Below are 21,659 nucleotides of genomic sequence, written 5' to 3'. Positions count from 1 at the left end.
GTGATTCTGTTGTGTGGCTGATGCGAAGCATTCTGGGAAGTGTCTCCCAGGTGGTTTCTGTTAGCATCTGCTCCCCTGGTCCTCCCTTGAGTCTCTTCTCTCCCATACCTTCCTCGACTGATCCCTGGATCTGGAGGTTTGCCGGGTCGGCGGCGGGCGGCCATAGGGGAGTTGGTTCTAAGCTGGCGAAACGGAAGCACAGGGCTTCCAGTGAGCCTGCCTCCAATCCCACAGATACTATCGCACTGGTAGGGTCTCAGCGCGTAGCTCAGTCATCCTCCTGCCTCAGCCTCCGGTGTGTTGCGATAACAGGTGTGGGGCATCACACCTTGTTTCGCTGCTGTCTGGAATTGGGATAGGAGGACCATGCTGATAGAGTTGTTTTGGAGGATTGATGTAGCTAGTGTCACCCTGTCCCGAAGGTTCTATGTTCACACTGCAGGGAACTGGGATGGGTGGAGGAGATTTGCCGGGAGCCTGTCTTGTAGAAGGATAAATGGACACATCTGTGGCTTTCCACGATGTCAGATTTTACTGAACGATGAGAAAGTCATAAGCTGTGTCAGTTGGCTGCAATTTGCCAAGGAATCTCGATTTCCCTTGGTAGTTGGCCATTAACCACGGCTTCTTTTATTCCAAGCTTAATATAACTAATGATAAACCACGCGTCACTCTGCACACAGTTATACATGCACGCATGCGTACAGGTTATGGAGGTGCTTGGAGGGTTAAAGATGCTTTAGCATTCAGACATGTTCCCCGGAGTCGCAGGCAGAGAGCTGATACAGGTGCAGAGAAGAGCCCAGGAGAGGACTAGATACAGATCTTCAGGGGAAAATCCGATGATACGCACATCTGTGGGTAGGGGGTGTTGAGCGGGGTGGGGGTGGAGTGGGAATGGGGAGCGTGTCTTAACGGTGAGAAAGTCACAAGTGTGTCAGTTTCATTGGCTGCAACTTACCAAGGAATCTCGATTTTGCTTGGTATTGGCCATTAATCATGGGTTCTTTTATTCTAAGCTTAACATAACAGAGCACCTGTCACTCCGCATACAGTTATACACGCACATGACTTTATTGTCACAGGTTGGATCAGGGGAACTGGACTTGGGAACAAAGATAGGAGTCTGGAGTCCGTCACTGAACAAGGTTCCTGTCACGTGACCAGGCCACTGAGTAGTGTGCCTGCCACATACGGGTCCTTTGGTGAGGTAGTTACACGTGATATGGTGGATGAGCTTATGTTTTCTGTTCCAGGCTGGCTTTGTGAACTTACAGAGATCTGCTGGCCTCTGACTCCTGAGTGCTGGGACTAAAGGCCAGCCGATATCTTTTTTTTTCCTTTTCTTTTTTTTTTTTCGGAGCTGGGGACCGAACCCAGGGCCTTGCGCTTGCTAGGCAAGCGCCCTACCACTGAGCTAAATCCCCAACCCCAGCCGATATCTTTTAATAGCACTTAAAATAAGTTGCTTGGCTGTGGCTGTTTTGATGGAAACAAGACATAGGTTCCTTCTCTGCACTTTGATCCAAAATGGAGAAACTCAGATCAAGACTGTTACCCCATAAAATTCAAAACTACACAGCCTGAAAGCTGATAGCTGATAGTCCAAACAACAGAGCTCCCAGCCCCAGCCCAGCATGCTCTCAAGGTGGTTTGATCAAGTGCAGCCCCCCCCCCCCCCAACTCCTACCCCCTTTACAGATTCAGGGGAGGAAGGAGGAAGCAGTGGTGGTCTGTTGACCATGCATATGCAGGCACAGCAAGCCAAGTGTGTTTCCTCCTGTAAAGGTGTAGCCATTTAAAATACATGTTCGTTTATTCTTTCTCTTTCTATGACTTAGTGATGGGTCATAGATGTGTGCTAGTGCATGCATGTGCTGATATGTTCATGCTTATATGTATTTGTGTGAAGGCCAAAGGTCAATACCAAGTGTCTTCCATGATCACTCTCCACCTCTATCTATCATCTATATCTATCATCTATTATCTATCTATCATCTATCTATCTATCATATCTACCTATCATCTATCTATCATCTCTATCTATCATCTATTATCTATCTATCATCTATCTATCTATCATATCTATCTATCTATCATCTATTATCTATCTATCTATCTATCTATCTATCTACTATCTATCTTTCTTCTTTGAGGTATTGTCTCTCATGGACCCTGCAGACTTGCTGTGGAGGGAAGCTAGTGACCCTCCGGTCTCTGCCTCCTCAGTGCCAGGATTACAGGTGCAGAGGCCATGCCTAGCTTTGTACACAAGTACTGGGGATCCAAATTCAGGTTCTCAAGCTCCTCTTTAATAATTTTTTTCACAATGATAATTTGTGGTATGTGTGTGTTTGTGTTTGTGTGTACTCTCACACGACACATTGTGCATGTGCAGGGCAGAGGAAGACTCACAGGAAGAGTCAGTCCTAAGGACTGAACTCAGGTCATCACTTTGGTGACAAGCACCTTTCCCCAGAGGTCTGTCATCAGATGGGTTCTTTACCTCTTCCCCAACCACCAACCCCCTTCCCACCCACTTTGAGACAGTCTCCGTGTAATCCTGGCTGTCCTGGAATTTGCTATGTTAACCAGGCTGGCTTCAAACCCACAGCAATCCTCCTGCCTCCACTCCGCCTCCACCTCCTGAATTCTGGGTTAAAGGCCTGGGCCTCCACACTTGGCCCTCTCATTAGCTGTTGGGTCTTCTCTGTTAGAGTAGACACGGCAGCCTTGGACCACTCTTTTCAGGAGATCGCAATCTCTTCTTGTGGGTACTAATATCTCGCCAGCAGTCCAGCCTCTCACTGGGGGAAGCCAGGTGCTCCTGGCCTTCCTTTCTGTCCCCATCAATCCTGGTTAGCCCTGGACACCTTCTCTGTTCTCTTTAGGAAGGAGAAGATTGTCTCCAGCTTGGTGTCAAGGATGACTGTCCTATTTCATGGCTTCTCTCCTTCCACAGCCTGACCTCTCGACAAGGACTGAGTGGAAGGTGAGGTCGTGACTCCTTCATTCAGCAAGGCTCCTGGTGAGTGTGGCCTGGATGCTGCTGCTGCTGCTGTTGTTGTTGTTGTTGTTGTTGTTGTTGTTGTTTTGAGGTGGAGTCTCACCACATGGCCCTGGCTGTCCTGGAACTCCCTCTGTAGACCAGGCTGGCCTCAAACTCAGGGAGTCACTCTCCTCTCCTTCCTGTCAATCTCAGTGATGGGATTAAAGATGTCACCACATTTAGCATATTTTTCATATTTGAATGATGAAGTGTTAGTATCAGGGTCATGAGGGAACAATCAAAGAAAGAGGGCCACTCCAGGATAGAATAAGGCCTTGCCGCAGCAGGGAGGTCTGGCCTCTGATGGACGGAACCTCAGACAGCCACGCAGAAGCATATTTATTGACTGTCACACAACAGTTATTTTTAGAGTAAAGCAAGTTGATCATACTAAAACCCAGATCTGCTCTCCGTGTTTCCTGAAGGAACTCCTCACCCTGCAGTCTCAGTCAGTACTCAAGAGTGCAAGATGCTGAACTAGACTGTTGGGGGGAGGGCGGCAATGGGGGGAGGTTGGGAGGGGAACACCCATAAGGAAGGGGAGGGGGGGATGTTTGCCCGGAAACCGGGAAAGGGAATAACACTCGAAATGTATATAAGAAATACTCAAGTTAATAAAAAAAAAAAAAAAAAAAGAGTGCAAGATGCTCCAGGTTTGCCAGGACTGGCTTGTGACCTAAGTCATACAAAGGCTGTTAAGCTCCCTCAGAAAAACAACTTTAAAAAAAAAAAAAAAGATTTATTTGTTTATTTCATGTATATGAGTACACTGTTGCTGTCTTCAGACACACCAGAAGAAGGCTTCCGATCCCATTACAGGCGGTTGTGAGCCACCATGCGGTTGCTGGGAATTGAACTCAGGACCTCTGGAAGAGCAGTCCTTAACCGCTGAACCACCTCTCCAGCCCCAACAACTCTTATAGATAACAAAAAACATTCACTTTTTCCTACAATGATTTCTTCAAGGTCCAAGACCTTGTAAAATACAACCATTTCATTCTGATGTTTACCCTAGATACAATGACTCTGCTAATTTTTCCCTCTACAATGAAGGGCTTGAGGCAGGGTCGATTAATGTTTATAAGTTGGGTTAGAACTTATACAGCCCAGACCCATGGCCTCGAGTCATACCTTCCTGGATATAGTCTCACTAAGGTTCAGAACTGCCTGCAATTTAGAGCCAGAGTCCTCAGGAAACCCGAATAGACCTGGCTCAGTCACCTGTCCCAAACCGACCAGAGAAAAGAAATGGCTAGGAGAAAGGTGATCAAACCACGGTGGTTGCATTGGGACTTACTACACTTGATCTTAGCCAAAAGGCTGAGAAGCGATGCATTGGGACTTACAAAGGAAGGGATACAGTGAGTTCCTGCTCTGACTTTGTGGTACCAACTGAACTTTAGGTTCAAATAGAGGAACAGAGGCCTGCAAGATGCGGGACTTGTAGGAGTCCTTGCTGCCAAGCTTGGCGACCAGTGCTCCACCCCCAGAGTGTATGTGGCGAGAGGAACCAACTCCTGCTGCAGGTGGTCTTCTGGTGACCCCCACATGTGCCCTGCAAGCACACACTACAAAAGAAAGAAAGAAAGAAAGAAAGAAAGAAAGAAAGAAAGAAAGAAAGAAAGAGAAATAAGAGAGGAAGGAAGGAAATAAGGAAGAAAAGGAAGGAAGGGAGGAAGGAAGAAACCTTGTTAAGTCTTGCCATTCTTGTTTTGACCCAGATCCCTAAAAGTAACTTGATACATAGCTAATGCCTGGCATTGCCTGTGGGACCCCTAATTAGTTACAGGGTATCCCTTCTCTATCATAGCTAACTTCCTGTCTTAGAGGCGGTCTGTCTATCTACAGTCAAGGTGATGGCTGGTTTGGGATAGTGACTCATCTCGATGCCTTCAGATGAGAGTGCTGGCACCCAGTACCCTGTGTAGGTTTCCTCGGAGTATTTCCTTTAACTCTGACCTCTCTCTGCTCTGACCTGTATCTGCCTCTCACCACTTTCTGCCAGTGCCTGCTTCTTTCTCTGACTCCTGTCCGTCTCTTTTTGTCTTTAGAAGCAACAGAGAGATAAGGCTTGGGATGCCGGCTGTGGAATGAGTCTGGGTGCTGGGACCCCCACCTGCCTCTGCCCTCACCGGTGCGTGGGTACAACAGCTGCCATCTTTGTTGGTAAGAGTGCCCTAAAATACCAGGCACCTCACCGAGGGAGCCGCTTGCCTGTGTTCATTTGCTTCCCACCTTAATCGTGGGACCGGCATTCTATTCCTGTCCTTTCGATAGCCAAGGAAGCACACAGCAGGTTAGGTGTTGGGACCGAGGCCACACAGTAGCTTCTCCTTTGCAGGTACATGTGAGGAACCTTCATGGAGCAGTGTGCTAGCGTGCATGTGCTGCTCAGGGTCCCCGGTGTGCCAAACACTAGCCCATTTCTAGCTCTTATAATGATTTTTGAGATAGGGTCTCACTGTATAATCCAGGCCAACTTGAACTGATAGCAATCCTCCTGCCTCAGTCTCTCCTGAAGGCCAGAATTGCAGGTGTGTGACACCATAGCATCCCATTTCTGGTCCCGCAATGAAGACTCGTGTAGTCTGTTAATCCCAGTATCATTGATTATAGCACTGTGATTACCTACATCTCTCAGAGGCGGGGACTTCATTCAGTTGTCTCTGTTTCTACGGCAAAGTCTCTCATGGCTTTCCTCTTAGCTTGGCGAATGTGCAAATTCTTATGTCTTCGAGAAGCTGGCCACCCATGCAGCCTGCTTTTTAGAGTACCGATGTGAGCACCATTTTCTACTGTCCCAGGATGACAGGCAGATTCGGAGGCGAAAGGGAAGGGTGTCTGCTTGAAACACAGTAGTCGCGTGTGTAGCCAGGCAGGTCACTCGTGGCCAGGGGCTTGAAGCTGCAGGGTCGTGTACTGTTTGAGTCAGGCTCCCTGAGGAAGGGCACAGTTGCTGTCCATGGAGGGCAGCCACCTGAGCTAGTCACACCCCGGCCGGGCTCTCTTTTCCCCTCTTCTTTCATTGCACCTTCTTAAGACCCAGCCATTCCCCAGGAGGACAGTGACCAAGGTGAAGGGGAGTTGGGCTCCTACACTTCCATTTCCTGGTTCACTTGCTGAGTGGATGTGGCTGGTAGAGGCACACGCACGTGCGCCACAGCCTGGCGTGCGTGTGGGGCTCGGAGGACATCTTGTGAATCTTTCTTCTCCCACCCGGTGGGGCCTGGAGATGGAATCAGTTTATGAGGCTTTGTGGCAAGAGCACCTTCACCCCTAAGCTGGCTCACCGCCTCAGCTTCTCATCTCAAAGCCAGCGTGGCTCTCACCGTTCCTATCGCTGCCACCCTGTAATACAGCTCCTCACGCTGTGGTGACCCCATCCATAAAGTTACTCTCATCGCTGTTTTATTTTTTTATTTTTTGGTTCTTTTTTTCGGAGCTGGGGACCGAACCCAGGGCCTTGCGCTTCCTAGGTAAGCGCTCTAACCACTGAGCTAAATCCCCAGCCCCTCATCGCTGTTTTATAACTGTAATTTTGTCACTGTTATGAACCGCCATGTAAATATCTGATACGCAGGATATCTGATATGTGACCACTGTGAAAGGGCTGTTCAGTCCCCAAAGGGGTCGCGACCCACAGGTTGAGAACCACAGCCCAAAGGTTCCACTTCCCTTCTTTTAGGAAGAATTAAGGAGAGTTGTTGACATTTGAGAAATTCTTGGATGCCAGACATCAATCACCCCTGTTTTCATTGTTACTGTCACTTTATAATTGGATGAACGAAACAATAAAATCAAGGGCTGGTAAGATGGCTCGGTGCTTCAGAATACTTCAGAATATCGGCTGCCCTTCCAGAGGATCCATGTCGGATCCTAACACCTACATCAGATGGCTCAAGTGAGCCTGTGACTGCAGCTCCAGGGGATCTGACGTCCTCTTCTGGCCTCTGAGGACTCCAGCATCTACCTGTACATAACATAGCCACACATACAGATAATTAAAAATATTTAAAGATTTAAAAAAAATAACAAAAATGCTGGGCATTTTTAATCCTAGCACCTGGAAAGTAGAGGCAGGGGGATCTCTGTGAGTTCAAGGCCAGCCTGGTCTACATAGTGAGTTTCAGGACTGTCAAAGCTATACAGAGAAACCCTGTCTTAAAAAAATAAAACGGGGTTGGGGATTTAGCTCAGTGGTAGAGCGCTTGCCTAGCAAGCACAAGGCCCTGGGTATGGTCCCCAGCTCCGAAAAAAAGAAAAGAAAAAAAAAATAATACAAAATACAAACTATTCACTACATGGATGCTAAGGAGTGGAAATGCAGGCCAGCGATTACCTTGGGCAGAGCACTTGCCTCACTGATTCAGCTTTGGTCCCCAGCACTGCAGAACCAACACTTACGAAGCTAGTTAAAACATGAGAAAGGTACATAGAGTACCAAAGAGAAACAAACACAGGGCTGGGGACATAGCTTAACGGGTAGAGTGCTTGCCTTGCATGCATGAGGCCCCAGGTCCAATTCCCAGCCCCACACCCTTGTGATCCCTGCACCCAGGAAATGGAGGCAGGAAGATTAGAGAAGTGCAGGGTCATCCTTGGCTACCCAGCAAGTGTGAAGCTAGCCTAAGCTACGAGACCCTGTCTATTAGATAGATAGATAGATAGATAGATAGATAGATAGATAGATAGATAGATAGAAAATAAACATGGTTAGTAAATATTTGACAAATATTTTAGTGATCACAAAATATCAAGTTGTTTTCACTGATTTAGTTGTTTTTAACACTTAATTTCTTTAGCATTGGAGTGTACTTCGAGAACAGCCCATACAAGTCGGTTTTCTTCTTCCATCAGGTGGCCCCCAGGATTTGAACTTGGGATGTCTGGCTTGTCAGCAAACTCCTTCACCCACTGAGCTGCCTGTTACTAGCCCAGATTTATGTCATGGGTTCAGTGTTGTCTATGGCATGAAGAACCAAGAATCTTTGTGTTCATTTTGGGGAAAGAATACTGATAAAAGAAAAACACAGAAGAAAAATTGCGTATTTGTTGACGTGGCATTTTTAACATAAAAGAATAGGGACTTTATGTAAAAAGTGGTCTTTCTGTGACATTTCTTTTTTGTTTTATGCTTTTAAGACAGGGCTCCATCCTGTCCTGGAAGTCGATGTGACTTCCAACTGACAAGTCATCCTCCTGTCTCAGCCTCCCGTGTGCTGGAATTACAAGCATTGTACGGGGCAGGGGGGAGTATGTGTGGTCCAGTGTATGTGGCACTGGGGTGGGACTCAGGGCTTTGTGGATGCCGGGCAGATACTCCATGGCCCAAGCCCCACCTCAGCCATAGCTACCCTCAGTCGAAAGATTTAGATGTCATGTATTTGCTGTCACAGGAGATGGTGACCTTTAGGGACGTGGCCGTGGTCTTCAGCGAGGAGGAGCTGGGGCTGCTGGATGCTGCCCAGAGGAAGCTGTACGGAGAGGTGATGCTGGAGAACTTCAGGATGCTGCTCTCAGTGGGTGAGGATGGGTGCGTAGCAAGCGGTGGTTGCCATAAAGTCTCTGTGGCCCTGGCTGTGCACGCAGCTCTTGAAGGGCCTCAGGGTTTTAATCTTTGCGAGGCACAGAGCTGGGTCATTGTAGTGCCCCAGCCCCGCCCCCTCCGCTAATTCCTGTGGTTTGTACATGGACCACAGTGGGCAGTGTGCTTTCTCTGATCGTAATCCCCTCCACACATGTCGTGGATGTAGGAACAGTTTTTTTAACATTAAAAATCTTTACGTTGGGGTTGGGGATTTAGCTCAGTGGTAGAGCGCTTGCCTAGGAAGCACAAGGCCCTGGGTTTGGTCCCCAGCTCCGAGAAAAAAAAAAAAATCTTTACTTTGTAGGGCTAGAGGGATGGCTCAGGGTTAAGAGCTCTGGCTGCTCCTTCAGAGAAGCCAAGTTTGGTTCCTAGCACCCACATGGCAGCTCCCAGGTTCCTGTAACTCCAGTTCCATGGAGATCTGACTCCCTCGTCTTCCCCCTACAGGCACTGCATGCACACGGTGCATAGACATACATGCAGGCAAAACACTCATACACATAAAATAAATAAACCGTAAATTAAAACAATCACTGTGTGTGTGTGTGTGTTTGTATGTGCGTGGATGCATATGTGCTGTGGCATGCATAGGGAGGTCAGAGGTCAACTCGTGGGGTGGGTTCTCTCCTTCCACCATGTGGGTCCTGGGAATTGAACTCAGGTCTTTGGGCGTGGCAGCAGGAGCCTTTCCACTGAAAGCTGACTTGCTGGCATATGAACAATTTTTACCAAAATAAAGGGCAGAAAAGCCACGCATGGTGCTTCACAACTTTAATCCCAGCACTTGAGAGGCAGAGGCAGAGGCAGACAGGTTTCTGTGACTGTAAGGCTATCCTGGCCTATAACATAACAAGCTCCAAGACAGCCTGGGCTACACAGAGAGACCCTGTCTCAAAGGGTCAGTGGGAGGGGCAATAATCAGAGCCCTTGGTGGTAACTTCTCATTGCAGTAAAAAGTATAGCTTGTTGCCAAATGAAAATGGTATGTTTGTCTGCGAGTGTGTGTGAACATGTGTGTGAGTGTATGATGTGTGAGTGTGAATATGTATGTAAGTGTATATGTGAGAGTGTGTGACTGGGGGGGTTGGGTGAGTGTGTGTATGTGTGAGTGTGTATGTGCGTGAGTGTATATGAGTGTATGTGTGTGTGTGTATGTGTATATGTTTGTGTGTGTATATGTGTGAGTGTATGAATGTATGTGTGTGTACATATGTGTGATGTGTGAGTGTGTATGTATGTATATGTTTATGTGTGAGTGTGTATGTGTGTATATATGTGTATATGAGAGTGTGTGTATGTGCGTGTATATGTATTTGAGTATGTATATATGTGTGTATGTATGTATGTGTATGTGAGAGTGCATTTGTGTGTATATATACATGTGAGTGTATATATGTGTGAGTGTATGAATGTGTGTGTGTGTGTGTGTGTGTGTGTGTGTGTGTCTAGTGATGGAGATTGAATCTAGAGCCTTGTGTGTGCTTGGCAAGCACTCTGCCATGAAGATATATTCCTAAAACTGTTTTTACCTTTTTCTGGGACAAGGGCTCCATAGCAATCAATCAATCAGGCTGATCTAGAACTGTTTCCTGGGCAGGCTTTGAACCTGTAACCCTCCTACCTCAGTTTCCCCAATGCTGGGATTACAGGCCTGACCAGTCATGGTGAAAATGAACCTTTCTAACATTCATGCTAATGTCTGCATCTTTTGTGTCTTTTACATAAAACACATTTCTTATGACACAGAATATTAGAAAGCTGGGCAGAGATGGGTGGATCTCTGTGAGTTTGAGGCCAGCCTGGTCTACAGAGCGAGTTCCAGGGAAGCCAGCATACACACCCTGTTTTGTGAAACAGAACAGACAAAAACATCAAGTTTGGCAAACACACTGGTGTGTGTCTGTGCACACGAGTGTGCATGTGCAGTGTGTATGGTGTGTGGCGAGGGTGGGCACGTGTGCCACAATATGCTTGTTGAAGTCAGAGGACAACTTGTGGGTGTCGCTTCTCTGCTTCCCCCATGTAGGTCCCAGGGGTAGACTACCTGTGGCGAGCCACCCATGGCGGTGACCCTGCAGGTGCAGACATGGAGGCTCTGAGTCTGTCCTGTGTAGTTGTCATCTTGGGCACAGTGTTGGTGCCAAGGCCACAGAGAGACTTGTCCGGGTCTGTACTATTCTGGTGCTACTGTCCTGGGCTTTTATCGTCAGTTTTCCACTCTCACTGGCTCCTCTGCACGTCAGCCACATCACAGCTTCCTGTGACTGATGTACCTACTGACTTAGAACTCAGCGAAGTCAAATCTGGGGCTTACGGTGGCCCGTGTGTCTGTCCCTCCATCCTCCCACTATGTAGACATGGCCTGCGACTCCTTACCCTCCCAGCCTTACCCACACTGGTGTCCTTGCTGTATCCACACGTGCTCTTGCTTCCTCGCCTGCTTTTAAACTGGCAAGAGCGTTCTTAACCTGAGACCCTCCTGAGCCCTCCGGGATCATGATGGTCTCGTCTAAGCTCTTACATCACACCAGGGGCCTTTTCGTCCTCTTCCCTTCCCTTCCCCTGTTCTGTTGTCTGTCTGGCCGCTGATGGCTGTGTGCGCTCCTACCATGCCCTTATCTCACTGTATTCCCAGCGCAGTGCCGTCTGCTGTGGAGGGCAGCTGTGCTGTGAATCCCCACTGAGTGAACGGATGAGCTAATGAATGGGTGAGTTAATGGACGAATGAGTTAATGATGGCTGTGTTAGATGGGAAGATACATAATGGTTGGCAAATTTAAAATGACTAATCAAAGCACTGTGTAGAAAGGTTTTTTTTCTTTCGACAACTTATCATCAAGACATTTTTAAGATATCTAATTTAAATTTTCTAGGTGCCTTTACAGATAGATAAGTAGATAATCAGACAGACAGACAGACAGACAGACAGATAGAAGTTAATGTTCATTATCTGAACTCTGTAGCCTCTAGCACCTGTAACAAAAGATCGTGAGCACAAACTCTGTGTTTAGTTCCCTGCACTACCACCACCACCACCAATAATAATAATAATAATAATAATAATAATAATAATAATAATAATAGGGGGCTGGGGATTTAACTCAGTGGTAGAGCGCTTACCTAGGAAGCGCAAGGCCCTGGGTTCGGTCCCCAGCTCCGAAAAAAAGAACCAAAAAAAAAATAGTAATAATAGTAATAATAAACAACCCATGGGCTTAAGTGACCTATAAGCAACGGGGTCCTGGGTCTGGAGAAGTGATGAGCCCGGCTGCTCGTGCAGAAGACCGGAGTTTGGTTCCTACCCACATCGCGTGGCTCATGTCTGTACTTCAGGCTCCAAGGAATCCAGTGCTCTATTCTGATCTCAGGCACACGCACTTACATGTGCACACACTCACACACACACACACACACACACACGCAAGCACACGCACATACACATGTTCTTTTCTCAAAACAGCTGAGATGGAGAGGTGGCCCAGCGGTTAAGCGGCCTGGTTTTGTTCTCAGCACACACATGGCGACTCACCACTGACTGTAACTCCAGTTGTGGGGGACATGATGACAACTCTCTTCTGGCCTCTGTGGGTACTAGGGACATATGTGGTGGACAGACACGCATGCAGGCAGGCACTTACATACATAAAATAAAAAAGAAACACATGCAGAACTATGTCTCACTGTTGTAGAAGCATGGAAGTCCAAGTTCAAGGCATCAGGAGATCTGATGCCTGATAGGGACTGTTCCCAGGGTTACCCACACCTCTTTGCTGTGTCTCCTTGGGTTGAAGGTCAAGGAGCCTCTTTAATAGTCACTAACCTATTCTTGGGGTCTCCACCCACATGACCTAGTTGCCTCCCGGCAGCATTGACCTTTGCTTCTGGGCACATCATGAGATGACAAGATCCTGGATGTTAAAAAGAGGGGAGCCTTTCTCCAGCTCAGTGAAGCCTTAGGCTGTGATCTTTAAAAGAATTGTTTATCTTATGTATGCTATAGCTGTCTGCTGCACACTGTTGCTCTCTTCAGACACACCAGAAAAGGGCATTGCATCCCATTACAGATGATTGCTGGGAACTGAACTCAGGACCTCTGGAAGAGCAGTCAGTGCTCTTAACCACTGAGCCGTCTCTCCAGCCCCAGGCTGTGGTCTTAACTGTATCACTCCAGCATTAGACAACAGAGCATTCACACACCCTCCCTCTCTCTGAATTCTCTTTATGTTTTTAGGAGGCAAGAATCTAGAAGACACGGAGTCTCTCGAGGAGGTGGGACTGAGGCACCTGCCACACGAGGAACTTTTCTGCTCACAGATCTGGCAGCGAGTTATAAGGGAGTTAGCCAAGGCTCGAGATTGCAGAGTACGTGTCGGAGAACATGGCTCTCCGGTGAAACGAGACAATCGTGACGACGAGGAGTACAGCAAACATTCCAGTCAGAAATCACGGCTCCGACTCCACTGCGGACTAAATGGTGGTGAAGAACCTGACAGAGAGGAGAGGAGTGAGAAAGACTCCTGGGACTCTCGCCGTCAGGCCGATGGGCGATCCCCTGTGGGAGAGAAGAGGTATAGATGTGAAAAATGTGACCTGTCCTTCTGTCGGTTATCGGGTCTCCAAGCCCATCAGGTGAGGCACACTGGAGAGAAACCCTACAAATGTGAGGAGTGTGGCAAGGGCTTCACTCGGGCCTCCACTCTTCTGGACCATCAGAGAGGCCACACTGGAAACAAGCCCTATCAGTGTGGCGCTTGCTGGAAGAGTTTCTGTCACAGCTCGGAGTTTAACAATCACATACGAGTCCACACGGGAGAGAAACCCTATGTATGTGAGGAGTGTGGGAAAGGCTTCAGCCAGGCCTCCCATCTTCTGGCCCATCAGAGAGGCCACACGGGAGAGAAACCCTACAAATGTAGCACGTGTGGGAAGGGATTCAGCCGGAGTTCAGATCTTAACGTTCATTGTAGAATCCACACAGGAGAGAAACCCTATAAATGTGAGAGGTGTGGTAAAGCCTTCAGTCGAGTCTCAATTCTCCAAGTGCATCAGAGGGTCCACAGTGAAGACAAACCGTATCAGTGCTCAGAGTGTGGGAAGGGCTTCAGTGTAGAGTCTCACCTTCAAGCCCACCAGAGGTCCCACACTGGAGAGAGACCCTATCAGTGTGAGGAGTGTGGGAGAGGCTTCTGTCGGGCGTCCAACTTTCTAGCTCATCGTGGAGTTCACACAGGAGAGAAACCGTATCAATGTGACGTGTGTGGGAAACGCTTCCGGCAGAGGTCCTACCTCCACGACCACCACAGGATCCACACGGGAGAGAAACCGTACAGATGCGAGGAGTGTGGGAAAGTCTTCAGTTGGAGCTCATACCTCAAAGCCCACCAGAGAGTCCACACGGGAGAGAAACCGTACAAGTGTGAGGAGTGTGGGAAAGGCTTCAGCTGGAGCTCAAGCCTCCTGATTCACCAGCGAGTCCATGCTGAGGACGAGGGACGCAGAGATTTCCCTGCGTCAGAAGGCTCACAGGGGAAACAAACTCTATGATGTTTTATATTTTGGAATTTCAAATTGGAAGCTGAAAGGTCCCAATTCTTAGAGTTCTCAAGGCAGACAAAGGAGTTGTAGGATCCGTATTTGATTGGAATGGGAGGCTTGGGAGACCACACATAGAGAAGCCTTGTAAGTTGGAGCTATGTAGACTTTGGTCAGAACCTTGACCTTTAATCCACGGAGACAGGAACTGTGGGAAGGTGGAGTGTGACCTGCAGGTCCCTCAACGGAAGGGACCGGATCTGTTCCACAGGAGCAACGTTCTTACACTGCTGATTGCGGCCACACGTGGGGCTTCATAACTGTAAGCGACAGTCACGGGATATTTAGGGACGCTACAAGCTTTCTGCACATCCAGTGACCAAAACCTCAGAATTCATCAGGTAAGAAATCCGAGGGGCTTCTGGCAGCTCTTACCCATGCCGCACCTGTGTGACCTCACTGTAGCCTTCCTCAGAACACACGGTGTGAACCCTTACATGTCACAGTCGCCACACACAGGGCCCACGGGCGCTGCCTGAAGTCTCTCCGCTCAGGGCCAGCGTCGTCGCCTGTTCTAAACCGCACTGCTTTGCTCTTCCTGAAGCACAGCGCCGTACTTACGGTCCTTTCCCATTCTCGTTCTTCAGTGCTCACGCATCAAGCTAGTCTGCTGCGGATTGCGTTGCGTCTCGGCGTGATTTCACCCGTCCCCATTCCTCCCCTTAACACAACGTGTTCCACGGCACTACTATGCAAATTTGGTTTTGTGGTTAATAAATTATCACTTATTGAAATTGTTTCAAAATACATTTCTTTCTGATTAATAGTAAACGTTTGAGTTGTATATCTACACTGTGCACCTATACACCCAAGGACTACCTCCATACCGAAGCATCCCTTCCCCCTGAGGGACCAGCCACACAGTGGTATAGTATAGAATAGAGTTTATTCAGGGCACGGGGAGGGGAGTTAGGAGGTTAATAGAGGCAGAGAAAGGCAGAGAGACAGAGTAGAGAAGTAGAGGCTGGCCATGAGCACCTTGAGGGGTGGCGGGGGAGGATAAGAGGACAGAACAGTAGCAGGAAGGCAAGAACAAGAGAGAGAGGGTGGAGGAGGCAAGCAGCCCCTTTTATAGTGAGTCAGGCATACCTGGCTGTTACCAGGTAGCTGTGGGGTGGAGCATAGACAAAATGCTAACATTCCCCTGATCTGGTTTAATTAAAAAGGAAAAAGTTAGAAAGAGGTGGTGGTGAAAAGTTTATTCAATCTGTCTCTGACTAAAGTTCCTATAAATTGTTCCTACGGGGTTGGCAGACATTTAAGTCATCTAAACAGGCTAATTTCCCCACCGAGTGGAGCCTGTCTACTGATGTCTATTAGAGTCTTAGTGCACTGGTGGCTTCCGAGAGCAGTGGGTTGTGGCCGTCTTACTTGGATGCTCGCCCTGCACTGATTTACGTATATTTGTATGCAGTCAGACAGGCTCAGACCTCAGTTTTATTCCTGAATTGTGACTAATGCATACACTCCCGAGGTTCTCAGTGCCAGCTGCATACACTGCTTCTGACAAACAGAAGCACGACTTACGGCCATCTCCACTCGGTCTCACCTTCAGTGTCAGCATGGGTTACACAGACTTGTCACATCCATTCTCTGGAACTGTTCAGATGCAGGACGTTTGTGCACATGGAGTCTGACTGGTCCCTTTCTTTTTTTTTTTTTTTTTTTGGTTCTTTTTTTCGGAGCTGGGGACCGAACCCAGGGCCTTGCACTTCCTAGGCAAGCGCTCTACCACTGAGCTAAATCCCCAACCCCCTGACTGGTCCCTTTCAATTTCTTCAGAAAATATCTGACAAAATTCAACATTCACTTAAGACTAACATTCCCTCAGTGAGATCAGAGGTAAATATGGAATCATTTAAGCTAAGCTGATTTTAATGGGACTATATTCAGTAAGACTGACTTTGTTATACCTTTGTAGATTTGGCAGATGTTTACTTTGGGGTAGCTCCCACCAAGACATTTAAGGTTCAGCATCCTCGCTGCTGAATTCTTCTCCCCTTTCTGCCCTTGATAACTACTGACTTCCGTTCTGTTTGCATTGTTGAACTTTTCCAAAATGGTGTAAGTGCAACCCTATCCTATGTGGCCTGTTGCCTCTGACTTCTTTCACTTGGTATAATTTTAGTTTGTTTGTTCTTTGAGACAAGGTTTCTCCTGGCTGTTCTGGAACTTACTCTGTAGACCAGGCTGGCCTTAAACTCAGAGATCTACCTGCCTCTGCCTCCAGAATGCTGGAATCCAAGGTGTGTACCCACCCCTACAGTGGTATAATTCTTTAATTTATCCATTTTGTGTGTATCTTGTTGGGGAGTGCTTACTAGGTATTGAACACATGGCTCCATACATAAGCAAGTGTTCTACCATGGCCTTCAGTCCTTAGAACCACAGTCATTCTTTTTCATTGCCGAATACTATTCTTTTGAATGATATACCACATTTGTTTGGGTTTCAAGGTTTTGTAATTGTGGGGAAAAAAAACAGCTATAAACAAATGAAAACCATATTCTGTATCAACCTAAGGGTTCCTTTGCCTCCATACATATCTAGATGTAAAATTCCTACCTTTTTTAAAAACAATAGTAACCAGTCCTCTTAACTGTCTCCTAGTCCTCATCTCAGTTCCCAGCCCAGCCCCTTCAAACATTTCTCCTCAGCAAGCATTCTTCTCTCAGTTTCCCAACAGTGTGCTTAAATGGTCCCAATGCTAAGAGCTCCCAATTAAAACCGTTCTAGCCAACTTCTTCAGCTCAACTTCTAGCTCAACTGTCTCTAGCAATGTCTTCTGCCCTTTTCCTCTGCTCTGCTAGTCCGGCCCTTTTGTCATTTGGCTAGCCAGCCCTCATCCTCAGCTGGTGTTTTTATATCCTACCCTATTCCCAAAAATCCAAGAGACAACCAACACTGAAGGTCAAGGGTCAAGCAGTGTAACAGTTAAGAATTCTTTTTAGTTTTTTAAATTTCATGTGCATTAGTGTTTTGCCTGCATGTATATCTGAGTGTGAGGGTGTCAAATCTTGGAGTTACAGACAGTTGTGAGCCGCCATGTGGTTGCTGGGATTTGAACTCAGGACCTCTGGAAGAGCAGTTGGTGCTCTTAACCACTGAGCCATCTCTCCAGCCCCAGCTAAGAACTCTTAAAGGCCAGTTGACTAGCAACTCAGGTCCTTTAAAGGGCCAGGTGCACAAGACAATTCACAGTACATTTACCCCCATTTGTTTGAGCTCCTAATTATGAAGTTTCAAAGGGCGCTCCTGGAAGCCATGCTACTGTTGTGATTTTTGCTTCTCCACTCTTTCAATCTCTGTCCCCAGCTCTGTGAACCTTTGGCTTGCCGCTCTGACTTTGGGCTATGCAGGATGCAGTATTCATCATAGTCTATTAAAGTCCTGCTCATGGCCGGTTGTTGCTCTGCACTGTGAGTGGCAGGAGACCAAAGTCCTGCTCATTGGCCTGTCAGTGGTCAGGTGCTGAACATTTCTTGTCTGGGCTTCTCCATCTGGCAAGGAAGTCTCTCTTCTTCCCTCTTTTTGGGTCAGTGGCCAAGGTTCTCAGAAACCTCCCCTGCTCAACTCTGAGCTTTGTCAGTTTTGATGGGATCCATAGCTTTTTGTTTCCTGTGAAAATATAAACAAACCCTTGTCCCCAGTGCAAAACACATGCTGGCTTCCATTCAGATGTTGACACATTCTTTTAGTATACAGGATGACTTAACTCCACAGTTTTTCTATAGCCCTCGTCTCTCAGCCGCTGCAGTCCCTTTCTCATTAACATCCAGAACGGAGCCAGTTTAGTTTATCCCTGGGGTTTGGGGTGGGGTCTTCATTCTGTCTTTTTGTTTTATAAGCATTTCCTTTACTGTGCAATTGGATCCTTCTCCAACTGCTCAACCTGTAGGACTGTGTGGTATACCTGTAATGTGCTTTATAATATGCAAAGAATTGCCTCTTCTCACTGGAGACGCATGCAGCGGCACTGCGAGTCTTTTGTTCAGCATCTCCATAGTTGCCACCATTTCCAGTGCATGCGTCAGCACAGATGCAGCCTCTCAGAACTCAAAGCAGTTAGTTAGCTGCTCATCGAAACCCTGAGTATGTATCAGTGGCATGGCATACAGACTTCCAATTTTCCAAACTCTGAAAAAGGAAGCACATCCATCTGCCAGGTTTTGTTTCTTTTGGCACCGCTAGGGTTACTTACAGCAGGTAATGTCGTTTGTTTATACGAAGAACAGGTAGGACATTTTCTTGTAATTTCCTTGGCTTGTCGGCAAGGGATAGAAAAGCTTTTCTTTAAACCTTTAGCATTAACATGGTGTTTTCCATGAAATTTTGAGGCTTCTAACACATCTCCTATTAATATTTGGCTATTTCCTTCATTTCCTGGGGCTGAGGGACCTAGCAAGCCTGCATGAGACAGGCGTTAGTGACCGTTACACGTAGTTATTATTTCTGATTCTGTTGCAGTTGCACGATTGACATAGTTAATTCTGAATTACCTGGAATAATGTCAGCAGAGTGCGGAATAACCCTTTCTGCCTGTGAGACTCAGTAATTGTGTTAAGAGGTTCAGGATAATCGAATACCATGAGGATTGCATATAACTCTGATTTTGAAGCACACAGGCCATTCCCAACTTACTTACATCAGTACAAAATGTAGGTGTTTCAGGAACCGGTGTTCCTTTTATTATATAAGGGATCATCTGATTGGTTCTTTTTATAAACTGAAGTCACTTGCTTTCAAGATATTTGGTGTTAAAGTCTCTTCTCCAGTCTTCATTGAGAACCCATGATGACATAACCCCGGAATTATTATGAGGCACTATGATTCCTGCTGGGTTTATTCCTGACAATTGGTGTCGTCTTATTCTTTTTATAATTATATCAAAACCTTTTTCTATATGAGTCTTTAATTTGTGTGTGTGCTAAGAAGATACCGTCTTTCCATTGCACAATGAGCCCAGTAGGAAAATGTAGGCAAAATAACCAAAACACAGTCCAGTTGGATCTATGAGAGCCACATATGCAGCTTACGGGGTCTTTTCTACTAAAAGTTAACTCCCTGCTTCCTTTGTTAGCTGTTTGACTGTCTAAGACTGAATCTCCTTTGAACATTGGAAACAATTCTCTTAACTCTTGAGGAGTTAATCCAATGATGGGCCGTAGGCAACTAACGTCTCCCATTAACTTTTGAAAATCACGCAAGGGCTTACAATGGATCTCTTCTGATCTGTATCTTTTGTGACTGTACTATTTCTTGACTTAATTTATAACCTAGACAATGGATGGAATCTCCTCTCTGTATTTTTTTCCAGAAACAACATCACCGAATGGCAACCAGTGCCAAGGAGTGGTCTCTAGAAACTCTCCGTCTCACTGATGACTGTAGCCTGGGGAAGTGGTTTCCTGAGGAGAATTTGAATTCTAAGCTATAAGACTTAACCACGAGTGACCAAATCAAATTCATCTTGGAGATCCTCACTTAACAAGGACCCTTTTAAGAAGAACTATAGTCTAGTCACATGTGAGCCCCTGGGGTCAATGCAACTGTTTCAAGTTCTCAATGATGTTCTAGCTATCAGAGAGGAAATGCCAGAACAGACAGCCAACAGAATTTTGAAACTTTTTGGTATCCTCAAATACAGACCTTTGGGGAAAGGCTGCAAGCAAGAGGACCTTTCTAGGGTTTGATGATTGGAATAAACCTGTAATTTACCCATTGCGTCACTGGCTTCTTCAGATGAATGATGAACTTTAAAAAAAGGAGGGGACATACATATTTAGCTCATTTGAAAAATAAAACAGGAGGTGCCAAGTGAGTTCTTGAAGATGAGACTGCGGCTGATACCAATCAGCAATATGGAGAGCTGATGGGCGGGCGCCTTTAAAACGCTGCAGAAAGCATGTGAGCAGCTGGAAACATCTGGATTTTTTTTTTTTTTTACAGCAGATATATGAAGGGATGCAAGTGCAATGGAAGAACTAAAAGACCATCTCATTAAGAGAGTTGAATGTTTGAAGAAGAGGGCGAAGACTGTTCAGAATCGTCAGCCGATGCTTAAAATAGCAAGTCAGCTTTGAGTTGAGAAAGAGAAGAATTTCTTGCACAACAGAAACAGGAGAAAAGGAATCAGCCATTCGCGTGGTGTAGAGACTGTAAAGAGGTTGGAGCCAGCTGACAAGAATGTGGCGTGCGGCAGCGGGCAGAGGCTAGAGGAGACACAATTAGTTCATATGTGGTCACTGAAAAATTCCCCAAATAATTAGCAAGAAGCAAGAATTACATTTGTTTGTTTATTCATTCATTTATTTTTATGTCGAAAGTGGTCCACAGTGACTATCTCCAACTTAAGTCTGAAGTCAGTGAAATAAACACGGAGATCAGTTGCTTGAAAAGAAAACGATGAGAAGCGAGCCAATTAACTAAAGGCAAGCTCTCACTGTATAGGTAACAGGCATCCATCATTTCTTGTGAAGCAGCACAAGCTGAGGAACTTCAGGAGACCAATGAGAAGGAAGCTTTGGCATGGAAATGGGGCGGGGCTAGCAGAACAACAGGAGAGGGCAGTTGGGACAGAGGGTGCTAGGAGACAAGCGAGCCAGGAGCAGTTGAGCTGAGCAGATAGGGCTACAACAGTCGCTATAGTTTGGAACAGTTAGAATTGGGGAAACTGGGAGGAGGGACTGTTTACACCCTTGGGAAACAGAGAGGAATGGTTGGGAGAAATGTTTGAAGGGGCTGGGCTAGAAACACGAAGCGGGAGTTAGGAGAACTGGTTACTGTCGTGAAACAGCCATTTACCTCTAGGCTAACTGCTATGTTGATTAATGGCAATATGTTTAACTTTCCTAAGAACAACTTGAAACAAAGCACAGCTGTTCATTCTGTATTTTCCCCATCAGCATGTCAGGTACAGTTAGGTTCTCGCGTGTTAGCATTTTCTCTTGTTTTTATCTCGTTTTCCCCTCTCACAAGCTCATTTTGCTTACATCCATTTCTTTAAAAAAACCTATCTAAAGATAAACATCTTTGTTCGCTATTCATATTTCTATTTAAATTGCTGAACCGTGATTGAATCTTTGTTCCTTTTTAAAAGTTGGTCTTGTTCTGGGCCTTTAAGAGTTTTCAAGGACTGGCAAGGTGGCTCAGCAGGTAAAACACTCCTGTTGCCCAACCTAACAAGTGAGTGCAAGGAGAGAATTTACTCCTGTACGCTGTCCCCCACGCATACATGAACACACCAATAAATAGTTTATTTTTTGATTTTTCAAAAAAAGTTTTATGTGGATGTTTTCTCTGCGTGTTTTGTCTGTGGTGCGTCGTGGACATGCAGTACTCAGGAACGCCACGAGAGGTCGACGGACCCTCCCGAGCTGGAGTGACTACAGTTTTGAGCTCCCTAGTGCCTGGTACTCTGTACCAGCCGCG

The 21,659-nt window shown here is 46.6% G+C and overlaps 1 protein-coding gene and 1 pseudogene across 9 annotated transcripts; both read left to right on the top strand.

Moving 5' to 3' along the window:
• Window positions 1–16: 16 nt before the first annotated feature.
• Zfp94 (zinc finger protein 94) lies at window positions 17–21,507 on the top strand. Of its 9 annotated transcripts, XM_063270846.1 has the most exons (6): window positions 99–136; window positions 2,892–2,992; window positions 5,101–5,183; window positions 8,446–8,572; window positions 12,868–14,569; window positions 19,546–21,507. In XM_063270846.1, exons 4-5 carry the CDS (start codon window positions 8,449–8,451, stop codon window positions 14,178–14,180), a joined length of 1,437 nt encoding a protein of 478 aa, XP_063126916.1. In that variant the 5' UTR covers window positions 99–136; window positions 2,892–2,992; window positions 5,101–5,183; window positions 8,446–8,448; the 3' UTR covers window positions 14,181–14,569; window positions 19,546–21,507. The 9 variants fall into 9 exon arrangements, with proteins under 9 accessions (XP_038943030.1, NP_001032289.2, XP_063126916.1 ...); XM_039087102.2 differs by lacking the exon at window positions 5,101–5,183 and having other exon boundaries at window positions 17–136; window positions 2,963–3,028; NM_001037212.2 differs by lacking the exon at window positions 19,546–21,507 and having other exon boundaries at window positions 86–136; window positions 2,963–3,028; window positions 5,101–5,215; window positions 12,868–14,962.
• Window positions 18,438–20,513, top strand: LOC134484465 (intraflagellar transport protein 81 homolog; annotated as a pseudogene).
• Window positions 21,508–21,659: the final 152 nt, after the last annotated feature.

The sequence above is a fragment of the Rattus norvegicus genome, chromosome 1 (assembly GCF_036323735.1).
Source record: "Rattus norvegicus strain BN/NHsdMcwi chromosome 1, GRCr8, whole genome shotgun sequence".
NCBI lineage: Eukaryota > Metazoa > Chordata > Mammalia > Rodentia > Muridae > Rattus > Rattus norvegicus.
The sequence above is the reverse complement of the archived record's forward strand: the minus strand, read 5'-3'. Positions and strand labels throughout refer to the sequence as shown.

Excerpts from the sequence above, each read along its gene's own strand:
- Zfp94 (XM_063270841.1), top strand. The coding sequence starts at position 8,305 with ATGTGTGGTCCAGTGTATGTGGCACTGGGGTGGGACTCAGGGCTTTGT. Across the intron at positions 8,573-12,867 it reads CAGGATGCTGCTCTCAGTGG|GAGGCAAGAATCTAGAAGAC; the intron begins GTGAGGATGGGT and ends TTATGTTTTTAG.